Genomic DNA, 21,989 nt, shown 5'->3' with positions numbered 1-21,989 from the left:
GAAAATACTCCACAAATATGACAATTTCTGCAGAGTATTCCTCCAGGATTTTCCTGCAAGATATGGCAATTCCTGTACGACCATGACAATTCCTGCAGGAAACCTGCAGAATTGTGGCCCGATGAATATCAAAATCCTGCAGGATATGGCAATTCCTGCATGACCAAGTACATTCCTGCAGAAATCAAATAAAAATCCTGCAGGATGGCTGGAAGACAGTTTTAAAGTACTGCTAATATTAATTCTTATTATTATTTTTTTTTACAGGTAATGAGTCAGAGAAACATACTAAAACTATAACAAATATGAACATGTTATAGGGTAGCATAGTTATTTTTTTCTGTGTTGTGTTTGCAGAATCTTTTTTCTGAGTAAGAATGTGGATTGTCCTACATGAAATGTTATTGGTGGACTATCTGCATAATTCCTTTAAGAATTGACCTAGAGGAAAGTGGCCCCGAAAATCCTGTGTGAATTTTTTGTGCAGGATTCCAGTAGGAGTTTTTTTGGAAGGGCCAGTAAAAATGTCATGGCAGAGTGTGCAAAACCATGGTCACACATTTGGTACAAATAATCATGAAAACTTTGTCAGGTAAGCCTACTTTGCAGTTAACATTTAATTGAGAAGGTTTTGGGGAAAGTCTTTCTGTTTACCCACAAGACGGTTATCATTAGCATCACTAACTGACTACATACGGAGTGATGGACAAATGTGTGCACCAAACAGACGGACGGGCAATATTGCTGGAAATAATTGGCAGATATTGTGTTACGTTTGACTTTTTTGCCAATAGTGGCTAACCAGGAGTGGGATAAATGCAATGTGGCTTTGATTGGATATTAGCCGGGAGCTTTATGTTTATGACAGTTTGTGATGGAACACATTAAATAAATGCATTTTTTTTTCAGAATTGCTTGCCTAGCTACTCATAGGTGGGCTGCAAGCTACTGGTACTGTAGCTCGCTATCTACCTGTTGGAGGCCGTTTCGCAAGTGGGTGTCGTCTGCAACGTGATGTTTCTGTTCCCCAGTCCCCATCATGTATAAACCCATTTGGGTTAGCCTACGTTATTGTTATTCTGTTTAGCAACAGTGAGAGAGCATGGTTGTTGTTAAGCTGATCATCTTATTCGGCAACAAATATCCTGCATTTTGTATAAAATGCATTGGAAAACTTTACATTTACATCATCAATCAATGACTTAATCACAGACACATTAGGGAAAGCTGCCCATCTGGATTTTGTGTAATTAAATATGAGTAGCTGATAGGCCTATAATGCACAGGGGTACCAAATACTCTTAGTCCATTTTTATCACCCCTCCCTCTGGCACTCAGCGTCCTTATACACACTCCCACTGTGTGAAGGTTGACAACCAGGGCCAGCACCAGGCATAAGTGACATGATTGGTCGTTTAGGGCCTCAGGCCGCTAAGGGACCCCAACCCTCCAAAAAATGATAATATACTGAAAAAATATATAAACACAACATGCAACAATTTCAACAATTTTATTGAGTTCCAGTTCATATAAGGAAATCAGTCAATTTAAATAAATGTATTAGAACCTTACTCTTTGGATTTAATATCATGGTACTGGGGTGCAGCCATGTGTTGGCCTGGGAGGGCATAGGCCCACCCACTTGGGAGCCAGGTCTAACCAATCAGAATGGGTTTTTCACCACAAAAGGGCTTTCTTACAGACAGAAATACTCCTGTTTCATCAGCTGTCCGGGTGGCTGGTCTCAGACGATCCCACAGGTGAAGAAGACGGATGTGGAGGTCCTGAGCTGGCATGGTTACACCTGGTCTGCGGTTGTGAGGCCGGTTGGGCGTACTACCAAATTCTCTAAAACAACATTGGAGGAGACTTATGGTAGAGAAATTAACATTAAATTCTCTGGCAATAGCTCTAGTGGAAATTCCTGCAGTCAGCATGTCAATTGCAAGCTCCCTCAACTTGAGACATCTGTGGTATAGTGTTGTGTGACAAAACTGCACATTTTAGTGTGGCCTTTTGTCCCCTGTACAAGGTGCACCTGTGTAATGATCATGCCGTCATCAGGTGGATTAAATATCTTGGCAAAGGAGAAATGGTCACTCTCAGGGATGTAAACAAATGTGTGCACAAAACTTGAGAGAATTATTTCAGCTCATGAAACATGGGACCAACACTTTACATGTTGCGTTTATATTTTTGTTCAGTTGATATATATATATATATATATATACAGATTTTCCAGATCTTGCTGTGAGATGTTACCCCACTCTCCCACCAAAGCACGCTCCAGAGTACAGGCCTCACTCAGTGTAACGCTCATTCCTTCGACGATAACGCGAGTCCGACCATCACCCTGGTGAGACAAAACCGTGACTCGTCAGTGAAGAGCACTTTTTGCCAGTCCTGTCTGGTCCAGCGACGGTGGGTTTGTGCCTATAGGCGACGTTGTTTCCGTGGATGTCTGGTGAGGACCTGCCTTTCAACAGGTGATGTTCGGATGTACCGATCCTGTGCAGGTGTTGTTACATGTGGTCTGCCACTGCAAAGACGATCAGCTGTCCGTCCTGTCTCCCTGTAGCGCTGTCTTAGGCATCTCACAGTACAGACATTGCAATTTATTGCCCTGGCCACATCTGCAGTCCTCATGCCTCCTTGCAGCATGCCTAAGGCACGTTCACGCAGATGAGCAGGGACCCTGGGCATCTTTCTTTTAGTGTTTTTTAGAGTCAGTAGACACACCTCTTTAGTGTCCTAAGTTTTCATAACTGTGACCTTAATTGCCTACCATCTGTAAACTGTTAGTGTCTTAACGACCATTCCCCAATTGCATGTTTATGGTTCACAAGAATGGGAAACAGTGTTTGAACCCTTTACAATGAAGATCTGCAAAGTTATAAGTTTGATTTTTACGAATTATCTTTGAAAGACAGGGTCCTGAAAAAGGGACGTTTCTTTTTTTGCTGAGTTTATATATAATTCTTTATTTTTTGGAACTCAGTCGGAGTCTCAAGTTACTGTTGACAGTTAGAATAATAGAATACACAATGTGCAAGTTCAAAATTGGGTTGTGCATCAACAAGTTCTGTTATGTCAGTCACTGACAGTCACTGAATTAGCCATGTCAGATTGGTAAATTAGTCTAGCCAGCTATCCAAACTTGTGTTAATCATGGCCGAATACTGACCGGTCACGCAGGGCACATGCTGAGGGGCCCTAACCTCCAGGGGGCCCCCATTGATTTAGTTAGTCACTCTCCCTCAGATTTCCTTTACAAGGCGTCAGTCATGGCAAAATGTGTAGAATTGCAGGAAATTTGCATTCAAAAGTACATTTCTCTACACTGTCAAGAGTGAGGACCACTCAAATGTTTTGTCCGCTAGGTGGGAGATGGGCCACAACCATATCTTGCTTAGGGCCCCCAAAAGGCTACAGCTGGCCCTGTTGACAACCCTCAATACTTGATTAGCCAAACCTAAAACTGTCACTTTATAGGCTACATGCTATACACATACAACGCATTCATTAAGTATTAAGACCCCTTCATTTTTGTTACAGCCTTATTTTAAAAGTGAATCTACACAATATACAGACAATTCTCCTTAATGACAAAGCAAAAAACTGTTTTTAGAAATGTTTGCACATTTATTAAAAATAAAAGATCACATTTACATAAGTATTCAGACCCTTTACTCAGTACTTTGTTTAAGCAACTTTGGCAGTGATTACAGCCTCGAGGCTTCTTTAATATGATGCTACAAGCTTGGCACACCTGTATTTGGGGAATTTCTCCCATTCTTCTCTGCAGATCCTCTCAAGACCTGTCAGGTTGGATGGGGAGAGTCGTGGTACAGCTATTTTCAGGTCTCTCCAGAGATGTTCAATCGGGTTCAAGTGCTGCAGAGATTGGTGTCCTTCTGGAAAGTTCTCCCATCTCCACAGGAACTCTGGAGCTCTGTCAGAGTGACCATTGAGTTCTTGGTCACCTCCTTGACCAAGGCCCTTCTCCCCGATTGCTGAGTTTGCCGGGGTGGCCAGCTCTAGGAAGAGACATCCAAACAAAACACGTAAATATTCTAGTGTGATGATGCGTTTTTTGTAACGATAAAAATAAAACACAAAAAAAAATACCCTGAGCACACTGAAATTGCGTTGAACCAACGTGGAATAGACGTTGAATCGTTGAATTGACGTTTGTGTCCAGTGTGAATTGGCTACTTTGACTCAGATGGGTATCAGCTGGACTAGTCGAAACGCAATGCAAACCGAGGCTACAGAGAAATGTGTTGGGTAGAGGGCGCATTCGTGTGAGAGTGCATGCATGGCTGCAAGATAAAGCGATGTAGAGCGCGAGAGGGAGAGAGTTCGTGTGTGTGCGTGCGTGCTTTTGTGCTTGTGGGTTCCTTGCGCACGAGCGTGCACTGTGTGGGTTGTGGGTGACAAGTAAAAGCTGTGAAGTGAAGTGGGCAGTCCTTTCTGTAGTGGACTTGTCGCACAAGATATTTAGCATAAAGTCAGTCCCCCCGCTGTATGGGGTTCAGGCTTTCACTCTTCGACTGCCTTCATGTCTGACAACATTGAAAGAAGGAAACTGTCACTTATTTACTTTACAGCCGGAGGAACTTTCTTCATGTCAGCAGCATCTCATTCGGACAATCATTAACCTAAACATCAAGCTTGTCTTTTCGGGGGATTAATTTAACCAAACCAGACCAGGATTTCATGTAAGTGCGCGTATGATAGTTTCATTCTCCCAGTAAACTTCAAACGTCATGGTTGTGTCTGACTGAATGTTATGTCAGCATGTGCATTAGGCAAGCAAATTAGACTAGACTACATCACCATTGTTTGAACCATCATGTAAATCCATAACGAAGCCTATAGCTACATCACATAGTGGGTTACTAGTCTTAAACATAGCCAGGCTACCTCACGAACTCAAACTTTACTAGCAAGTTACTCTGGTACGATGGACACCTTTACCATGATTTAGGTGGTTAAACGTATTGAGCAGAGCAGGGTAAATAAATAGATTAATGTTTACAGTTTACTTTAGCTCATTATTCCTGATGATGAAGATGCAGATGATGATGACCTGTCACATCACATCTGTCCAGCACTCACAAACTCAAAGTTGTGTGATAAGAGTGGCTACTTTGGCTACTATGTTACTATAGCCAAATGTGCAGGTCCTAGCTGAATGAAACAAACATCTATTAGGCCTAGCCTGTTTACTTTTACAATAAAACTGGAAATGTAGACCACAATTTATCTAACAGTAGAGTGTAATTTTGGCATTGATTCATGTCTTCAGCAGATTTTAGGGGATACACTTTCTAAACCTTGCATCTGCTCCTCTTGTGAATTGTTCATTTGCTTTAATTAAGTTAAAACATAAGTCACAGTTTCCATCCTTATAAATCTAGATAAAATAGTTTTCTGGAACAAATACCCTGTAGAGTTAGTAGGCCTATGTCAGCATTGATCGGAATATATAGGTTAACACATTTTGCTCATTGTTTGTCCAAATTATAAGTGCTTTCGAAATGCTATGCATTTATTCCGGTGTGGCTCCGGCGGTAGATCTTGGCGCTTGCCACGCCAGGGTTGGGGGTTCGATACCCACGATGGACCGGTACAAGTACGTGTGAAAATGTATGTGCTCGCTACTGTAAATTATTGATACGTGCTTCTGCTGAAAATGTTTTTTAATTTAACTAGACATGTCAGTCAAGAACAAATTCTTATTTACAATGACAGCCTATCGGCCCCTGCCCCTTGTTCAGGGGCAGAAAGACATGTTTTACATGTTTACAGCTCAGGGATTCGATCCAACAACTTTTCGGTTACTGGCCTAACGGTCTAACCACTAAATCACCACAATGTAAAAACACAGAGTTAAGTTTTGACTTTCATGGAAGAGCGCTCTCTGTGAGAATATTTCTTAGGTCAAAAATATTTGAGGGTATATCCGAAATTGATAGGTGGCAGGTGCTCCCGATCCACAAGAAAGAAAAACAGAGTTTCTACCCTCTGCCCCCTCCGGTCTAGGCCTCGGAACTCTCTCCGTACAAACATGCGTGCTCTCACTCTCCCCTGAACATAAACGTATTCAGTTTATTGCCTTTGTTATGACGAACTTATAGCAAATTAAACATTATATTAAAGTAAGAAAACAGGCCTATAAAGAACGCACTGCTATTGTTTCATGTAGGCTAACAATCCTTTGTTGGGTCTATCCACGTGTGTGGCCAATTTGCCTATCTGCGTAACAAAATGGAAAACACATAGGCCTATGTCTAAAGAGGATATACCTGACGAATTCAACTTTATTTAGCCTACTTATTTAGCCTACATTTAGTCTACATTCTAAGTATATAGATGTTTACAATAATTCATATATTATTTAGAGAGATGCCATACAGAAATTTGAATAAATTGACTTGACAATTAAAATGAATTTAGCCTTTGCTAACAACGTGTCTTAAACATCTTGGCCTATATATGGTATATATATATATACAGATATATACAGATATAAACATATATATACAGATATTTATTGAGTGGGAATAAGAAAAAAATAGCCTACAACATTGAACCGATTTGCACATCTGCAACAAGTGTCATTCCATTAATTCGATTTTACACAAGGTCATATGGTCAACCATTATAATTGATTTAACAAGTGATATGGCACCAAGATTGTATTATTTAGGCCGTGCAATTTTTTAATTGCATGTTATGTGGTTTTCAGTCTGACATGTACCACCTCACAACTGAAGTTAAAGATCAAGGGCATATCAGATGAGATCATTTGACTGTATTATAAATAATACATTTCTATTACGGAATCATCCGGTTTTGAAATTAAAACCACTGAGCTGTTTGAACGAAAGATTTTGGCGTAGACTATTCTGTTAATTCAGCGACAAAACATGGAATACTGTTGAATTAAACTGCGACAATGGATAGGCCTATAATTTAGGGTGCAAGTGCAATCATGCCTTCCAAATAACCTATTATTCCCGGTAATTATCATTTTCACTTGTAAAATGGGATCATGCTATGGGCCTCAGCCATGTTTAGTTATCCTAAAAGTAGTTTCTATATATTCATTGTTGAAATTGTTTAATTGTCCCTACGTAGTAGATTACTTGTTAACTGACTTGATCGCACTGCTTTTCTTTATCTCGGCCAGGTCGCAGTTGTAAATGAGAACTTGTTCTCAACTGGCCTACTTGGTTAAATAAAGGTGAAATAAACATGGAATAAAACTTTTTTTTTTAAATTGCCGGATTTTACATTAGGCCTATACATTTCACTCAAAATATATATAATTTTGATTCGATTCTATGAGCGATAGATATTGTAGGCTATAACTGATATTTTGAATTGCTTCTCTTTCAGATTGCTTTCTGTTTCTTATTTGAAAATGTTTTATTGTGAATATGAATGCTAAGCTATAACGTTTTTCACAAAGGTCTATCAGACCAATCAGCTGTCATTTATTACTGCCAAATAATCTGTAATAAAACATTTATATTAATGATAATAATAGTTTATAATAAAACGCATCATTATTATTATTATATGGACATTATAACATCGATTTAACATGCATTACTATCCATTGGCTAACTTGGAGATTGAGAAATCGGAGTTTGTTGTGCGCATGTAGAGAAACTTCGCTTTGACCCTCCCATGTCATATGCAAATGTTGTTAGGAGGGGAGAAATTAACATCTACAAACATTGGGCCGAAATTCCATCTGCCGCCTCCTCGAGGAGGCCTTTAATAAATTCTCAGACAGCAAAGTGACATACATCTTAATCAAGTCTTAATCCAGGGAATTAATTCTCAACGCGTTTTTATGAATAATTCCAAGGCATGCACAAGTCGTGGAAATGTAAGCAGTGAGCCTCTGCCTTCCCAACAGATGGACTCACCAATCTTCTGAAAAATGAGAGGATTTCTGCTTCCATTATTTTTTATTATTAGATATATATTTTAATGAGCCCGATGTTGTACTGCTTAAAGCACTCTACTTATGCAAACTACACACCCCATCTCGCATCGACTCCTACTAATGTTGATTTGCTCAGTTGAACACGAGTATACTTCATTCAGTTCATAAGACTATGAGTAAACATACACTTCCATCTGTGGTCACATCAATGTTTTACGCTGAATTAAAGCCATCGCTGAGACAGAAAACAGAGGAACGCAGAGATGGAATTTGGATGCAAAAGTGGTGGTGATTCCAAAATGAACATCGCATGGTGCACGAGCACGAGCGCAAGCCTTTAGAAAATATCAGAGTAATTCAAATAAAGTACCAAGTTCACTCAGTGAATTGCTATGGGTTATGTTTGTCAGACGAGCAATTTGCTTGTAACATTTCAGCATATCAGGTTATGATCAAGAATCTGTTACAGCTCTATCAACATAGTAGGCCTATAAATGTCAAATATTGTCAAATGTCATTTACAACTGTACTTGATTTGTAGACCATTGAACAATAACAAAATAATGATCTAACCTGACTATGAATAGTATCATAATTTGCTGTAAGGATTCCAATGATAATATATTACGCACTGGATTGACTTCACTCATTTCAATGGGTGAACAAGGCTATGTACAGTATGTCTCAATTACGAGAAACAATAACCAGTCATCCTCAACTCTAGGCCTACATATTTATACACATTTCTATAATAAATTAACGGAGCCACCATGGTGAAATTGTCATATTTATATAGACGTTAGGTGAAGTAATTCATCGACATTATGACAGATATTGTCAAATATGAACGGACATTATTGGTATAATTAACCAAGGCACCTTTAAAAAACGTATGCACTTGCAACTAAATAACACAACATTATTGGTGAACTGGGGACATCCCATACAGTGTCTCTTGAAATTCATAGAAGCTTATTTTCAGTTATATCCATGTGTCTTTGTTAGGCCCATCACAATGATGGGTTGTTGGCCTTATCTAATTCTAGCGAAGGGACTTCATTTGGAATACAAAATATGTCATATCGTGCCTCGGAAGGAGGCACTGACACCTTGTTCTAGACTAAATGCGGGTGTGCGTCATCCGCACTCTCTGCCAAACTGCCCAGCCTCTCTCAGCACTGCTATGACACGGTCCCATACATCACTGTCAAAGGATATGTATCTGACAGTGTCATATTCATATATCTGACCAAAATACTGGACTTCTCTGGTGGCATAGCCTATACACAAAGGACAGCAGCTGTTGCTCTCTTTCAGGCAAGTAGCCTCTGAGTTTTTCTGTGGGTTGCTTTTGCAATGAGATTGGATGCGTTGTTTTTCAGTTTAGGTCTTGGTTGTAGACCAAACGGATATATCTTTCAGCCTATATGGCACATACCAGATTTTTGATTTCAACAACCTTACATTGAATTTAAACAAGCTTGCACAATAGAGAATCATACGCAGTAATTATATTTGATGACTTAAATGTACTTAATGATAAGCAATGTTACTTTTGTATTGACTTCAGATAAATATTTTATGTCAGTGTTGAAACAATCAACTGAAATACCATTTGACCTGCAAGTCAACTATAACCCACAAAACCAGAACCTTGTTTAGTACTATCGCCTCAACGCAAAATAAGTATATTTTGTAAAGCAATCTCTCTGTGAGATTTGATCTTATCCTCAATCTCACTTCTCACCTATGGGCCAGAACAAAGCCTTTTGGGAAAGAAACTAACACCATAGAATAATTCAAACATGCTTTATATTTTGTGAAGGCTAGCTTTGGCATGGCTCTTTTCACATGTGAAATTAAACATGTATTCGTGCGATAAGCACATGATCACAACACTGCCCCCTGTGTCTCCCATGCGGTTGTGATTGGTTATGGGCTTACAAGGTCTTTACTCTTCAAAAGCATTGATGGATTGTTACATTTATAAGTCATGGATGATATATATAATGTCATAAACTAAGGGTGACGGTGCAACAATAGGTGTACTGTGATTTATAATAAATAGTAAGGATTCTAAAACATTGAGGAGAGAACTACATTGGCATAAGAATGTATTGATATTTTTCTACTTGTACCAAACAGCATAACATTTTATATTTCATAATGAGATACTAATTTATAACTGCTAAAAACTTGATTCAATTAAATGTAAAAAAAAATGTTTGAACATAAGTGTATATTTTTAGTTGGACTCTGTCTTCTGTTGCTTTTTCTGTCATGGTGAATGCTAATCTTAAAGTGTCGACCAACATGACATATCATAAACACTTGTTTTATTCATGCAGTTCTTCAACTCTTTGAAGTGGAATACAAAAATTTTGATAGGCGTACATGTATGGAGATGTGCATAAAGAACACAGCACGAGGCTTCATCATGTACACTTAGAAAAAAGGGTTCCAAAGGGGTTCTTCGGCTTTCCCCATAGGAGAACCCTTTTTGGTTCCTGGGAGAACCCTTTTTGGTTTCACGTAGAACCCTTTTGGGTTCCATGTAGAACCCTCTGTGGAAAGGGTCCTATGTGGAACCAAAAAGGGTTCTCCTATGGGAACAGCAGAATAACCCTTTTAGGTTCTAGAGAGCACGTTTATCTGAGTGTAGGGCTTCGTCTAAGATCTCTAGGGCAGAGACACTCACATAGATGAGCAGATTGCTGTCAGGGATATTCTGTAGAAATGGAAAGAATTCGGGGAAACGGAAATACAGCTAGCATTTGCTTGATATGATTAATCAGTTTGAGGATGTATTGTGTTTACCATTCAAAATGAGAACAAGCTGTCCATTAAGTTAGTCTGCAAATTCTGATGGTCAGCAAGTTGGTTGATCAGATCAGAGCCCTCACTCAGTACCGTACTTGAATGAAAATGACTGGGAAATGTGTGTTCAAATCATATAAAATCAAATGTTATTTGTCACATGCACTGTGAAATACTTACTTACGAGCCCTTAACCAAAAATGCAGAGTTTTAAAAAAGTAGGTAGGAAACATTTTTTATTAAAGGAAATATAGTAACAAAATAAAATAACAATAACAAGGCTATATACAAGGGGTACAGTATTGAGTCAATGTGCAGGGGTTAGTCAAGGTAATTGTGGTAATATGTACATGTAGGTAGGTGTAACATGACTACTGTAGGCTTAGATAATAAACAGAGAGTAGTAGCAGCGTATGTGAAGAGTGTGAAGGAATGTAAATGCAAATGTGTGTGTGTGTGTGTGTGTGTGCGCGCGTGCGTGTGTGTGTGTGGCGTCAATATGCATGTGCGTGTGTGTTTTATCTGTGTGTCTGTGTGTGTGTGTTTGGGAGTGTCAGTGTAGTATGTGTGAGTGTGTGGTTATAGCCCAGTGAGTGTACATCGAGCCTGTGCAAGAGAGTCAGTGCAAAAAATAATAATACATCCGAATAAAATAAGGGGGTCAAAGCAAATATTCTGGGTGTCCATTTGAATAATTGTTCAGCAGTCTTATAGCTTGGGGGTAGAAGCTGTTAAGGAGCATTTTGGTCCAGACTTGGCACTCTGGTACCGCTTGCTGTGCGGTATTGGAGAGAACAGTCTATGACTTGGGTGGCTGGGGATCTTTTTGAAGTTCTGAGGTCCCGTGACAAATCTTTTCAGCCTCCTGAGGGGGAATAGGCATTGTTGTGTCCTCTTCCCGACTGTCTTGGTGTGTTTGGACCATGATAGGTCTTTAGTGATGTGGACGCCAAGGAACTTGAAGCTCAATTTAATTGCATGTTTCTCCAGTGAGTATCCAGCTCAAGAGAGTGCGGTTTGATGTTATGCCACTATGGGCCACCATGTGATTCGTTCACATCATAGTTCACAGAGACACACCAGAGGAGTCAAAGGGTGCACCGCTAAAGAGGGGCTTATAGAGTGACAGAGACCGGCATGAAGAAGGCTGATTTTAAATACACGCATGCACACACACACACGCACACACGCACACACACACACACACACACACACACACACACACACACACACACACACACACACACACACACACACACACAGACATAAACAGTCGAATCAGATGTTTTAAATTGATAAAAATACACCTTATGTATCAGCGGGAACTATGATGAGACACACACACAGTCACATACACACGCATACACACACGATAACATAAGCACTATACATACAACACATGTACTTTGTGTTGTCGATGTGTGGTAGTAGATTAGTGGCCTGAGTGTACACACTTAATGTGTTGTGAAATCTGTTGTGAAATGTAATTTAATGTTGTTAATTGTACTGTATATAACTGCCTTCATTTTGCTGAACCACAGTATTAATACACACACACACACACACACACACAAACACACATACGTAGTCACTAATGGCACATGGTTGAGGCAGTGTTACTACAATATTTTTTGTACAAGGCAAAGACCAATTAGCTCCCATTTTGAGAGCGCCTGTAAAGGGGTTGAGAGGCGGCTAAGTGGATTGGAACCTACCCCCGTCGTTAAACGTAACACGACATCATAAATATCAAGAAGCTTTGAGGGGGCGATTGTGTCCCCCCATATCTTCAAGGTGTTAACTGCGCTTGTATAAATAAACGACCTGTTATTTTAGGCTTCATTGCGTATCAGCCTCCCTCACGAGGATGCTCTTCGGGTCATATATTTTACCACTATAACTCCAAATGAACAAAAATAGAACTAACAGTAACAGAACACATTCGTAGTTATTACAACGTAATATAGGCCTACATTTAGCGTGCGTTCGTAAATTCACTCTGGCTATCTACTCCGTTTTCAGAGCACCTGATTGTGCCAGAGCGCAGAATAACTGACAATTTACGAACAGGCAACACCCGTGGAATCTGACCCATGTCAGTAAACGTCGACAAAAAACGCATTTAAACAGTTGCCAGCAGCACAGTTACAGTCACCAGCGCTCTAGGTAACATTAAAACAGCCTAACCAGCTCTGCTAGGACGAGTAAAATGTTCAGTGAGGTGTTCTCTCATTTGTGTCTGGATGTAGCTAGCAAGCTAGCCAATTTTAGCCAGTTAGCTTGGGTGCTTGACTGCGGTTGTGAGGCCAGAACGCTCGGATCAACCCTACGCTCCTATAGTGAAATGATCTGAATTTACGAACGGACAATCTGACATCGCTCTGAATATACGGACGCCCAGAGCGCACTATGAGGGCACTCTGGCACTCCAGAGTGAATTTACGAACACACCCTTATTCGAATAGGTAGGCTATTTCAGAGATGGACCGTTTTGTATAATGAATAAAGTCCATCACCAACGTGAATGTTATCAAAATGTGAGAATATTCTAAATCCGGCTCATACTGTAGCCTATATGATTAGCACTAGCAGTTTGTCAAGATTTTACCACGTTTATGAAGTGTGATATTCATAGTTATTCCCTAGTTAATCTGTGTTGATATTGAAATGTAAAACATGCGCAGGCCTAGAACATTTTAACTGTCCAAGCATGTGTTATATTACAATTCAGGCGTATTATAAAAATGATTATAAACATAATTATTGTTGTCATTTCTTGTTCTCTCTAGTTGTTTATTTTTCTAGTTGTTTATTTTGTATTGCCAATTAGGTTGGAGGCCAAAACTGAGGTGAGGATGCTTGTATTATGTTGCCATATTTATTTATGCTGAATTGTATTGCCTTGCTGTTGCAGAGCCGGGAGGCCGGGGTTATGGATTTTAACCTTCTGACGGACAGTGAAGCCCGTAGCCCGGCGCTATCGCTCTCGGACTCCGGGACCCCACAACATGATCAGGGATGTAAAGGCCAAGACAACAGCGGTCAGTTTCCACGTATACCATGAATATACATTAAAGGAGTGTTTGACCGATGTCCTCAGACTGAAATTACGGATGAATAGGTTTAGGCTATATGTTCATGCATGTAGGCCGACCAATCAAACAATTGTATAATAATAGGCCTAATAATAATAATAGTCTAATATAATAATAATAATACGATAAATAAGATTAATCATAATCATAAAAACAACATAACGATGTTTTTCAAAAGTTGTTTATAGCATGCAATACCATATTATTATTGTGGCGAATAGCGTGCGTAATTACATGTGGATATCAATGTAATCATATTAATTGGCTTGCTTCTTAGACTACTGTTGCCACATTTGTCATTTCTTAACTTGAATGCCAATATTATTCAAATCCAAATGTGTTATTTTGTACAGCGCATAGCAACCTATATGATTCACATTAGATACTTGTCATTTTCCTTCATGAACTCAAATTGCAAGTTCATTCTTCACGCTTGTCTTTTATAAAGCAAGGGTTATTAACTGCGAGACTTTAATGGAAGCTACTGTAAACATCTGTCACGAACCCCTTGCGCGTTGGCGGAGAAGCAGCTTTTTTTGGCATTTTGGATTGTGCGTGTCTTTGCACACTGATATTTTAATCACTCTCAATTAAAACCTAAAAGCTAAAACACATAATGAACGGAAATAAGCCTAAAGTCATAGACATACAAGAATATCCTGAGCAACTATTGCTCAGGCTTGAAAGCTAAATGTCTGCCTCTGCATTTCAACAGTCTGCATGTCACTTTATAACAAACTATGCCAGAGAAAAAGCAAATATGTGTGATACCGGTGCGGTCTAATAGATGACATCTCTGTGGATCCAGCGTCTGCAACAGACCCCATAAAGTGTGACTAATGTAAACTTACTCCGAAATGGACGGCCCTGAGTGAGTGCAGGGATTTAGGAGAAGGCCTAAATGTGAACCATGGATTACGCACTATAACCTAGCATCAACATAATGAGGCATAGAGGCCAAAATATCAAGTGGCAATATTTCCAGTGTAGCCTACTTGTTCTGCTCACTGACTACGGAATGTTTATTCTAGAAAAGGTTTAGCTAGTGAAAATTATATATAGAAAAATAAACAAGCAGTTCATTCATTGTTCTTTCGTGTGATATTGGATATTGTTAGAAATGTCAACCAATTAGTTTGTTTTTCAATGTCCACTTAAATGGTTATTTGTTCAGTGTATATTTATTTATTAAATAAACTGTATCCCCATGATGGCAGACACCTGGGCATCACCTCTGAAATATTATATCCACTTCATTTCATTCTTTAACCTTTATTTAACTAGGCAAGTCTTATCTTACAACGTCTTATTTACAATGATGGCCTACAGGGGAACAGTGGGTTAACTGCCTTGTTCAGGGGCAGAATGACAGATTTTTACCTTGTCAGCTCAGGGATTCAATCTAGAAACCTTTCTGTTACTGGCCCAACGCTCTAACCACTAGGCTACCTGCCACCCCAGAAATGTTACACATACTTCGAATTAGGCCTTATTAAATGACAAATCTCACATGGGCAATAGCACACTCAAGTGGCATCTCTGAAGTTTCAAAATGAGCGAAACGTCAATAAATGACACACATGCTGTGTAGATACAGAGGTGTGGCTACAGTAGGCTTCTTTTATTCAGCCCCCTTTTGATAATATACAACCTGGGAATGTATCATTTCTTTCACAAAACGAGGACACCCCTAGTGATTAGAACGTGCGTCAGATTGCAGGGTCCTTGGTGCATTATGAGCAGGCTAGAGAGGCTATATTATACATGAGCATTTGTGGATATCTATGCATGTATTTCAAAGCATGTGTGCATGCATTTGGATATATAGACACAGTATGCTGCTACATTGGTGCTTTTCTGCCTGTCCAAGGGGTCAAGCATATACATTCAGATTGAATTGCCAAACAACTAAGTCTGCTGTGTGGTTGGCACTCATAAATCCACATCCAACAGGGCTTCAGCCATTCTAGTGCTGAGAATATCTCAGCCTGAAACAACTTTCATAGAAATGTGATGAGTGGAAAGGGGGCTTCTATATATGCTCCTCAATAATGCTAATTTACTGTAAAGCCCTTAACCCATGCATTTATCATCTTGTTGCTCTAATACTCTCTATTCGTTTTCATCATCATGTTTAGGGTCGCTTTAACATTGAGTCAGTGTTAGACTGACATGTTGTTCCAGTGGTTAGTGGATACAGGACATTGCTTCTCCAACTGACTCTCAGAAATCTCATCAGTTGTGCAAGTGGTGGTGGGGACTGACTATTATTTGGTTGGTTTGTTTGTTTGCTGGCTGATTGACTGGCAGTTTGACCAAATAAGTTGCTGTTACAAAAGCTGCAAGGGTGTACAGTATTTGCCAGACATATGCCTTCTTCTATACATTTGTACACCATGAATATATATTAGCCCATGCACTGTAGGTGTGTGTAGTGTAGCCAATTGATTGATATACCTGTGACAATGTATTACATATGAAAAACAAAACAGCTATTCATATTAATTGTATTTGGATTATGTCAGTGAGTAAAGAAACACTTTTCTACGAAGCTGTATATTCTATTTGGAGATCAAGAACAACGTAATCCGTAATCAGAAAAGGCTAAATAAATTGACTTTATTTACTTTCATCACTTAGATTGATTTATAGTAGGTTTTCAAGGTCTGCCCTCTGTATTGTGACATTGGAGGGGAAATGTTTTTTGGCCAAATGATGGCTAAACCAGTGTCAGTTTACTAGTAGATAACAGCAAAGGCCTGGTCCTATTGGTTTTTCCAGTGGCCCTGTGGAGTCTTTTAAACCCTGCTGACTATTTCTAACTGCTCCCAGAGAGGTAAGCCCTTGCCAAACAGTCCGAAACCTGCCCGGTAACAAAAGCCTGATCCCTGGGATTAGGTAGCCAACTAATTTCACTCTTTCTGTGGGGTCCTCCAATTGCGGAACTCAGATGAAGAGAAAAAGGATCTTGGGCAGACATAACATGTCTGATTGGTTCTGGTGTTAGTGCCAAGCGCGTTTCACGGACAATTTCAATTATTGATTCATTTTTGACAACGCTGAAAAGAGGATACATAAAGCAGTCCATGAATCTTGTAATATTGCAAACAGAACTGCAAAAGTCTGAGGTGGAAACTGTTAACAATTTGGCATATTATTAGAAGACAATATAAATAAAAACTTTTTTCAAATAGCATGGGAAAGTATGTCCATTAAGTTAATTAATTTAAAATAAAAGAGCACACCTGGTAACATGACAGTCTACATTAGTCACAGACTATTGCCAATATGCTTTGGAGAAAACTGTGAGAAGTGTGATCACTTTTCAATGGAAAGACACTTCACTCTGTAGAGATGATTGCTGCTCTTGTGCAAAATACTTGACAATTGAATGGGAATTGAAATATGCCTGTCATTTAGATTGAGTTAAAGTTGTAAGTGCTTTCGCAACATTTATCCCATGCTTTAATCATTTATCCCACTACAGTCGATGTTCGTGCCCCCTGCTGAAATACAATTAGTGTAATAAAGAAATCCCCATCAGAATCGGAGTCTGTTTAAGATAGAGGTATCTGTTTTTTTGTTGTTGCATGGGCTGCATCTCAATCCCCCACCACGGTGTTTGTCAGACCATGAGACATTGCGATAATCGGTCTTCTCGCGAAAACGTCTGTGCGTAAGAACGGTTTGGCCTACAAAACTAATATGACCACTCTATGAAAAGATGAAACTCTCACGAACGCGATGGTGTTCTCCGTTTTGCTACTGCCCCCACAAGCGTCACGGGACTCGTCTGAAGTTGGTACCGCCAATGTGCCAACTTCTGTCTGTAGTGTCCGAACAGTTTGGGCTACACACAAATACTGTATGACCCCTCTATGGAAAGGTGAGACTCTCACGAACACATACATGTTTTGCTCTAGGACAACCACAAACCTCACAAGACTTGCTTGTACTGTCGGTATAGATGGAAGTAGTTTAGTGCCCCAATTTTTTTTTAAACATGGATATTTTTTTTTTATCTCTCAGATATAGGACAGACACTTTAAAACAAACTTTCTTTTGAGATATTTTTTGACTATCTGTTTTCTACATGTATCAACCTGTTATTCAATGGGTTTCTATGGGATAATAGCAGTATGGCCAAATTCAATGTTTCATTAAATATTTTGTTAATGTATTTGTTTACACCTAAAGGGATCCTAAAATTAAAAATCATATAGCTAAATGATCCTTGGTATGGCTATCTTAAAACAATTTCATATTATAGCTTAGTAGAAAATGTAATGGATTGGGCTTGTAACTCTCCATCCCTGTTGTTGCCTCCCAGACACAGAGAAGTCCCACCAGAACCAAACAGATGAGTCGAACGCAGAGGACGGCTCTCTGAAGAAGAAGCAGCGCAGGCAGAGGACCCACTTCACCAGCCAGCAGCTCCAGGAGCTGGAGGCCACCTTTCAGAGGAACCGCTACCCCGACATGAGCACACGGGAGGAGATCGCCGTGTGGACCAACCTCACAGAGGCACGGGTTAGAGTGAGTCCCGCACATAACCACTACAGAGCCAATACTGAACCAGTGGTTGAGTTTTGTTGTTACTTCCCCATGACATAAAACATTTGGAAAAGGTTCCAATCAGTCTGAATGCAATCCAAACCCACTTTCTTTAGGATTTAACGTTTTTTCTTTTACCTCTTGGGTTACCTAATAGTCATTGTTTTGAAACATGGGATGTTTTGTACTCTAGCTATGTCATTCACCAAAACGTTTGCGGGAGTCAAGCATATTATTTCAACATAATTCTGAAGGTAAAAAGGCAATTGAAGGTACAAATGTAAAAGAGTGTACCTAACCAGGGATTAGGTATAACAACCTAAAACTAGGCTTCACATGTCACACAAAGGTCAGAAGTGTGCTCTGCTCCTGACCCTAAAATGACCCACGCCCAGTGGTTTGGTCACCCCCCCAGTGTAGAGCAGGTGGGCTCACATTCCAACGGATGACAATAAAATCACTGCCTGCCTGACAAGTAATGGATCAAATTCATGTTGGCCAGATAAAAGGTCACATAGCACACAGTCGTGGTTGTTATTTTGAAAGAACAACAGACCACACACGGCCTGGTCCTAATGTCTAGCAGTGACCTTTTGAGCCTCACTTGTTCCCTGCTAAATCCACATGGACGCAGATGCCCCCTGCATATCCCAAATACTACTCCTGTCATCTTGATTTATGCAATTTAATGACGAGTTTGAAATCTTGTCTATATGAGAAGAAAGAGAAAGTTCCAGCACAAAATTAACGCTCAGAGAGAAATGGAGTCGTGAGCAATGGACTTGGGTACTTTAGGTCACAGCGAGTGTCTTGTATCAGTCATTTGACAGTTTTAGGAAAGTGAGGTAAGGTTTGCCACAAACACCTCATTCACTAACCATTTGACATTCAGATGTTTCCATGATACCTAAACAACATAGCCCAAGAGTCATGTTAAAAGGCAAGATGTCTTCCTCAATAGTGGGGTTTCCCCTTCTGTCAATGGGTACCATGGAAAACTCACTGCTATGTGCACTGTACCCACACATTTAATAGTCCAGAGCATTCTATTACTATCACAACAGATGCCTGGGCTGCTGGCTGGCAGACACACAGATTGGGGGTTTGGATGAGATACTGTATGCCTGGCACAGCGGTTCTAGATGATGAAGGGAGGGAGGGAGATTAGTTAGCCCCAGCAGTGTTGGTGGCCTTTTTACATTTAAATTAGAATAATTTACATGGGAATAATATGCATTTGATTAGTACAATTAGATTTTAACTGTACATGACAGTCCATTTATGTCATTTCTGTATTGAATTCCTATAATAGGTATATTGCTACACAATGGGGAGTTTTGAAGTCTTGTGTTTTTGAGAATAAAGAGAAGGTTCTAGCACAAAAATGAACGCACGGAGAGAAATTAATACTTCCCCAATTGGGAACTGAATTAAGTACCTTCATTTTAGATTTGCCATTAAAACGTTAATCCATTTGATACCCTCTAAAAATAGGACCTTAAAATGACAAAATGTGAAGACAGCTCTAGCTTGACATTTCTTTCACTGGGAGCTTATAATTCAAATAAGTGAATCATTCGTTTTAATAAACCATGGCTAATATGACTGTTTGATGATAAACTTAGTTTTCTGGATTGTTCTATCTTTCAAAGAGTCTACAGAGCAACAACATACGGAATCTTGCCAAAACTATTTGAAAGATATACATTTTCAGTCATTGCATACCAAGATGTTATTGTGTTTCAGAACAATTTTTATCACCTCAAATTATGTTGAAAAGAAAAGCCCATATTTACTTGCCTTTTTCTCCTTCTCTGTTCTTCTCTCTCAGGTATGGTTTAAAAATCGCCGTGCCAAGTGGAGGAAGAGGGAGAGGAACCAGCAGGCTGAGCTGTGTAAAAACGGCTTTGGTGCCCAGTTCAATGGACTAATGCAGCCCTATGACGACATGTACTCTGGCTACACTTACAACAACTGGGCCACCAAGAGTCTGGCCAGCAGTCCACTGTCAGCCAAGAGCTTCCCCTTCTTCAACTCCATGAATGTAAGCCCCCTGTCATCCCAGCCCATGTTCTCCCCCTCCAGCTCCATCCCCTCCATGAACATGGCCTCCTCCATGGTTCCCTCGGCGGTGGCCGGGGTGGCTGGCTCGGGCCTCAACAACCTGGGCAACCTCAACAATCTCAATAGCCCCACGCTGAACTCGGTCGCAGTCACCGCCAGCACCTGCCCCTACGCCACCACCGCCAGCCCTTACATGTACAGAGACACCTGCAACTCCAGCCTGGCCAGCCTCCGGCTCAAGGCCAAGCAGCATGCCAACTTTGCCTACCCGACCGTGCAAAACACCGTGTCTAACCTAAGCCCTTGCCAGTACGCAGTGGACCGGCCGGTATGAATGACACCCACACCCACCCAGCCTGCCCTGTAGCCCCCAACCCCCCTCTCAGACCCACTGACCCCCATCTTCCTCCTGGTCCCTGCCATGCTCCATCAGTAAATCAGAGTGAACGGCACACATCACCACTACACCATTATGGTTCCAAAATGGTTCTTCGGCTGTCCCCATAGGAGAACCGTTTTCTGTTCCAGGTAGAACCCTATTGGGTCCCATGTAGAACCCTCTGCGGAAAGGGTTTTACATGGGACCCAATAGGGTTCTACTTGGAAATAAAAAGGGTTCTTCAAAGGGTTCTACTATGGGGACAACCAAAGAACCCTTTTAGGTTCCATGTTTGTCTAACTGATGGTACACAACAGGAATAATCTTCAACAGTTAGAACAAATCCCCTGATGGACCACCACGCTTCAAAGAACTCTCTCAAATATGGTGAGACTTTGTTGCTGAACCGACCAACTGTTAAAAAGGATTTCTAAATTGAATCTGAGATAATTTTTTGGGACTGCATGACTAGAGTGGATTTGAAATGAAGAAAACCTGGATGCTCCAACTGCACTGGTGGTCAAACATGAAATCATTGTGACGCTTGCCACCATCACGGGAAAGGGACCTGTGGTTGCAATATGGGATAGAGGATGTATATAATGGACTTGTTTTGTTTTGTATGTGACAAAACTATCTATGAAACGTAGAACTTTGGAGATGAGAAAAGCATGTTCTTCATGAGCAGACCCTAGATTGATGTACTATGAGTACCTCCTTTAGGAATTTTAATCTTTGTTATGAATTCCACTCACCTCAGAAGGTCAGGTGTCAAAGGTCAAATCAGAAACGAGAGAGGAGCTAGCAGAATGTAGCCTCAGAGAGTAAAAATAACCGGGAGCGGAGACAAAACAACAATTTACACATCTGTCAGAGAACCAATATTAGAAACGTTTTAAAGAAAAGCCTAAAAAAGCCATTGAATATAAAAGTTTGTGTGGTGTTATAAAAAGGGAGTCCATGACTGTAAAAATGTATGTAAGAGTGCAGTTATAAAACAAGCTTTTTTCTGGTGTAGCCTGCTTTGTCTCATTAACATAATAAAAATGATCTGTTTTTATGAACAACACATGGGCTAAAAGTGAGTACCATTGAAAGAAAGTCAACAGTTTTG

General features: G+C 40.1%; 1 protein-coding gene across 1 annotated transcript; it reads left to right on the top strand.

Moving 5' to 3' along the window:
- The first annotated feature begins 4,300 nt into the window (after positions 1-4,300).
- LOC115113262 (pituitary homeobox 3) lies at positions 4,301-21,944 on the top strand. The gene is made up of 4 exons (XM_029640733.2): positions 4,301-4,721; positions 13,698-13,824; positions 18,209-18,414; positions 20,264-21,944. Exons 2-4 carry the CDS (start codon positions 13,716-13,718, stop codon positions 20,828-20,830), a joined length of 882 nt encoding a protein of 293 aa, XP_029496593.1. The 5' UTR covers positions 4,301-4,721; positions 13,698-13,715; the 3' UTR covers positions 20,831-21,944.
- Positions 21,945-21,989: the final 45 nt, after the last annotated feature.

Source organism: Oncorhynchus nerka, linkage group LG28, assembly GCF_034236695.1.
Source record: "Oncorhynchus nerka isolate Pitt River linkage group LG28, Oner_Uvic_2.0, whole genome shotgun sequence".
Taxonomy (NCBI): Eukaryota; Metazoa; Chordata; class Actinopteri; order Salmoniformes; family Salmonidae; genus Oncorhynchus; species Oncorhynchus nerka.
Note: the sequence above shows the minus strand (reverse complement) of the source record. Positions and strands in the feature narration are given on the sequence as shown.

Bases quoted from the DNA above. Each gene is read 5' to 3' on its own strand.
- LOC115113262 (XM_029640733.2), top strand. From the start codon at position 13,716: ATGGATTTTAACCTTCTGACGGACAGTGAAGCCCGTAGCCCGGCGCTA. The intron at 13,825-18,208 runs GTCAGTTTCCAC...GTTGCCTCCCAG, and splicing joins TAAAGGCCAAGACAACAGCG to ACACAGAGAAGTCCCACCAG. The intron at 18,415-20,263 runs GTGAGTCCCGCA...CTTCTCTCTCAG, and splicing joins TCACAGAGGCACGGGTTAGA to GTATGGTTTAAAAATCGCCG.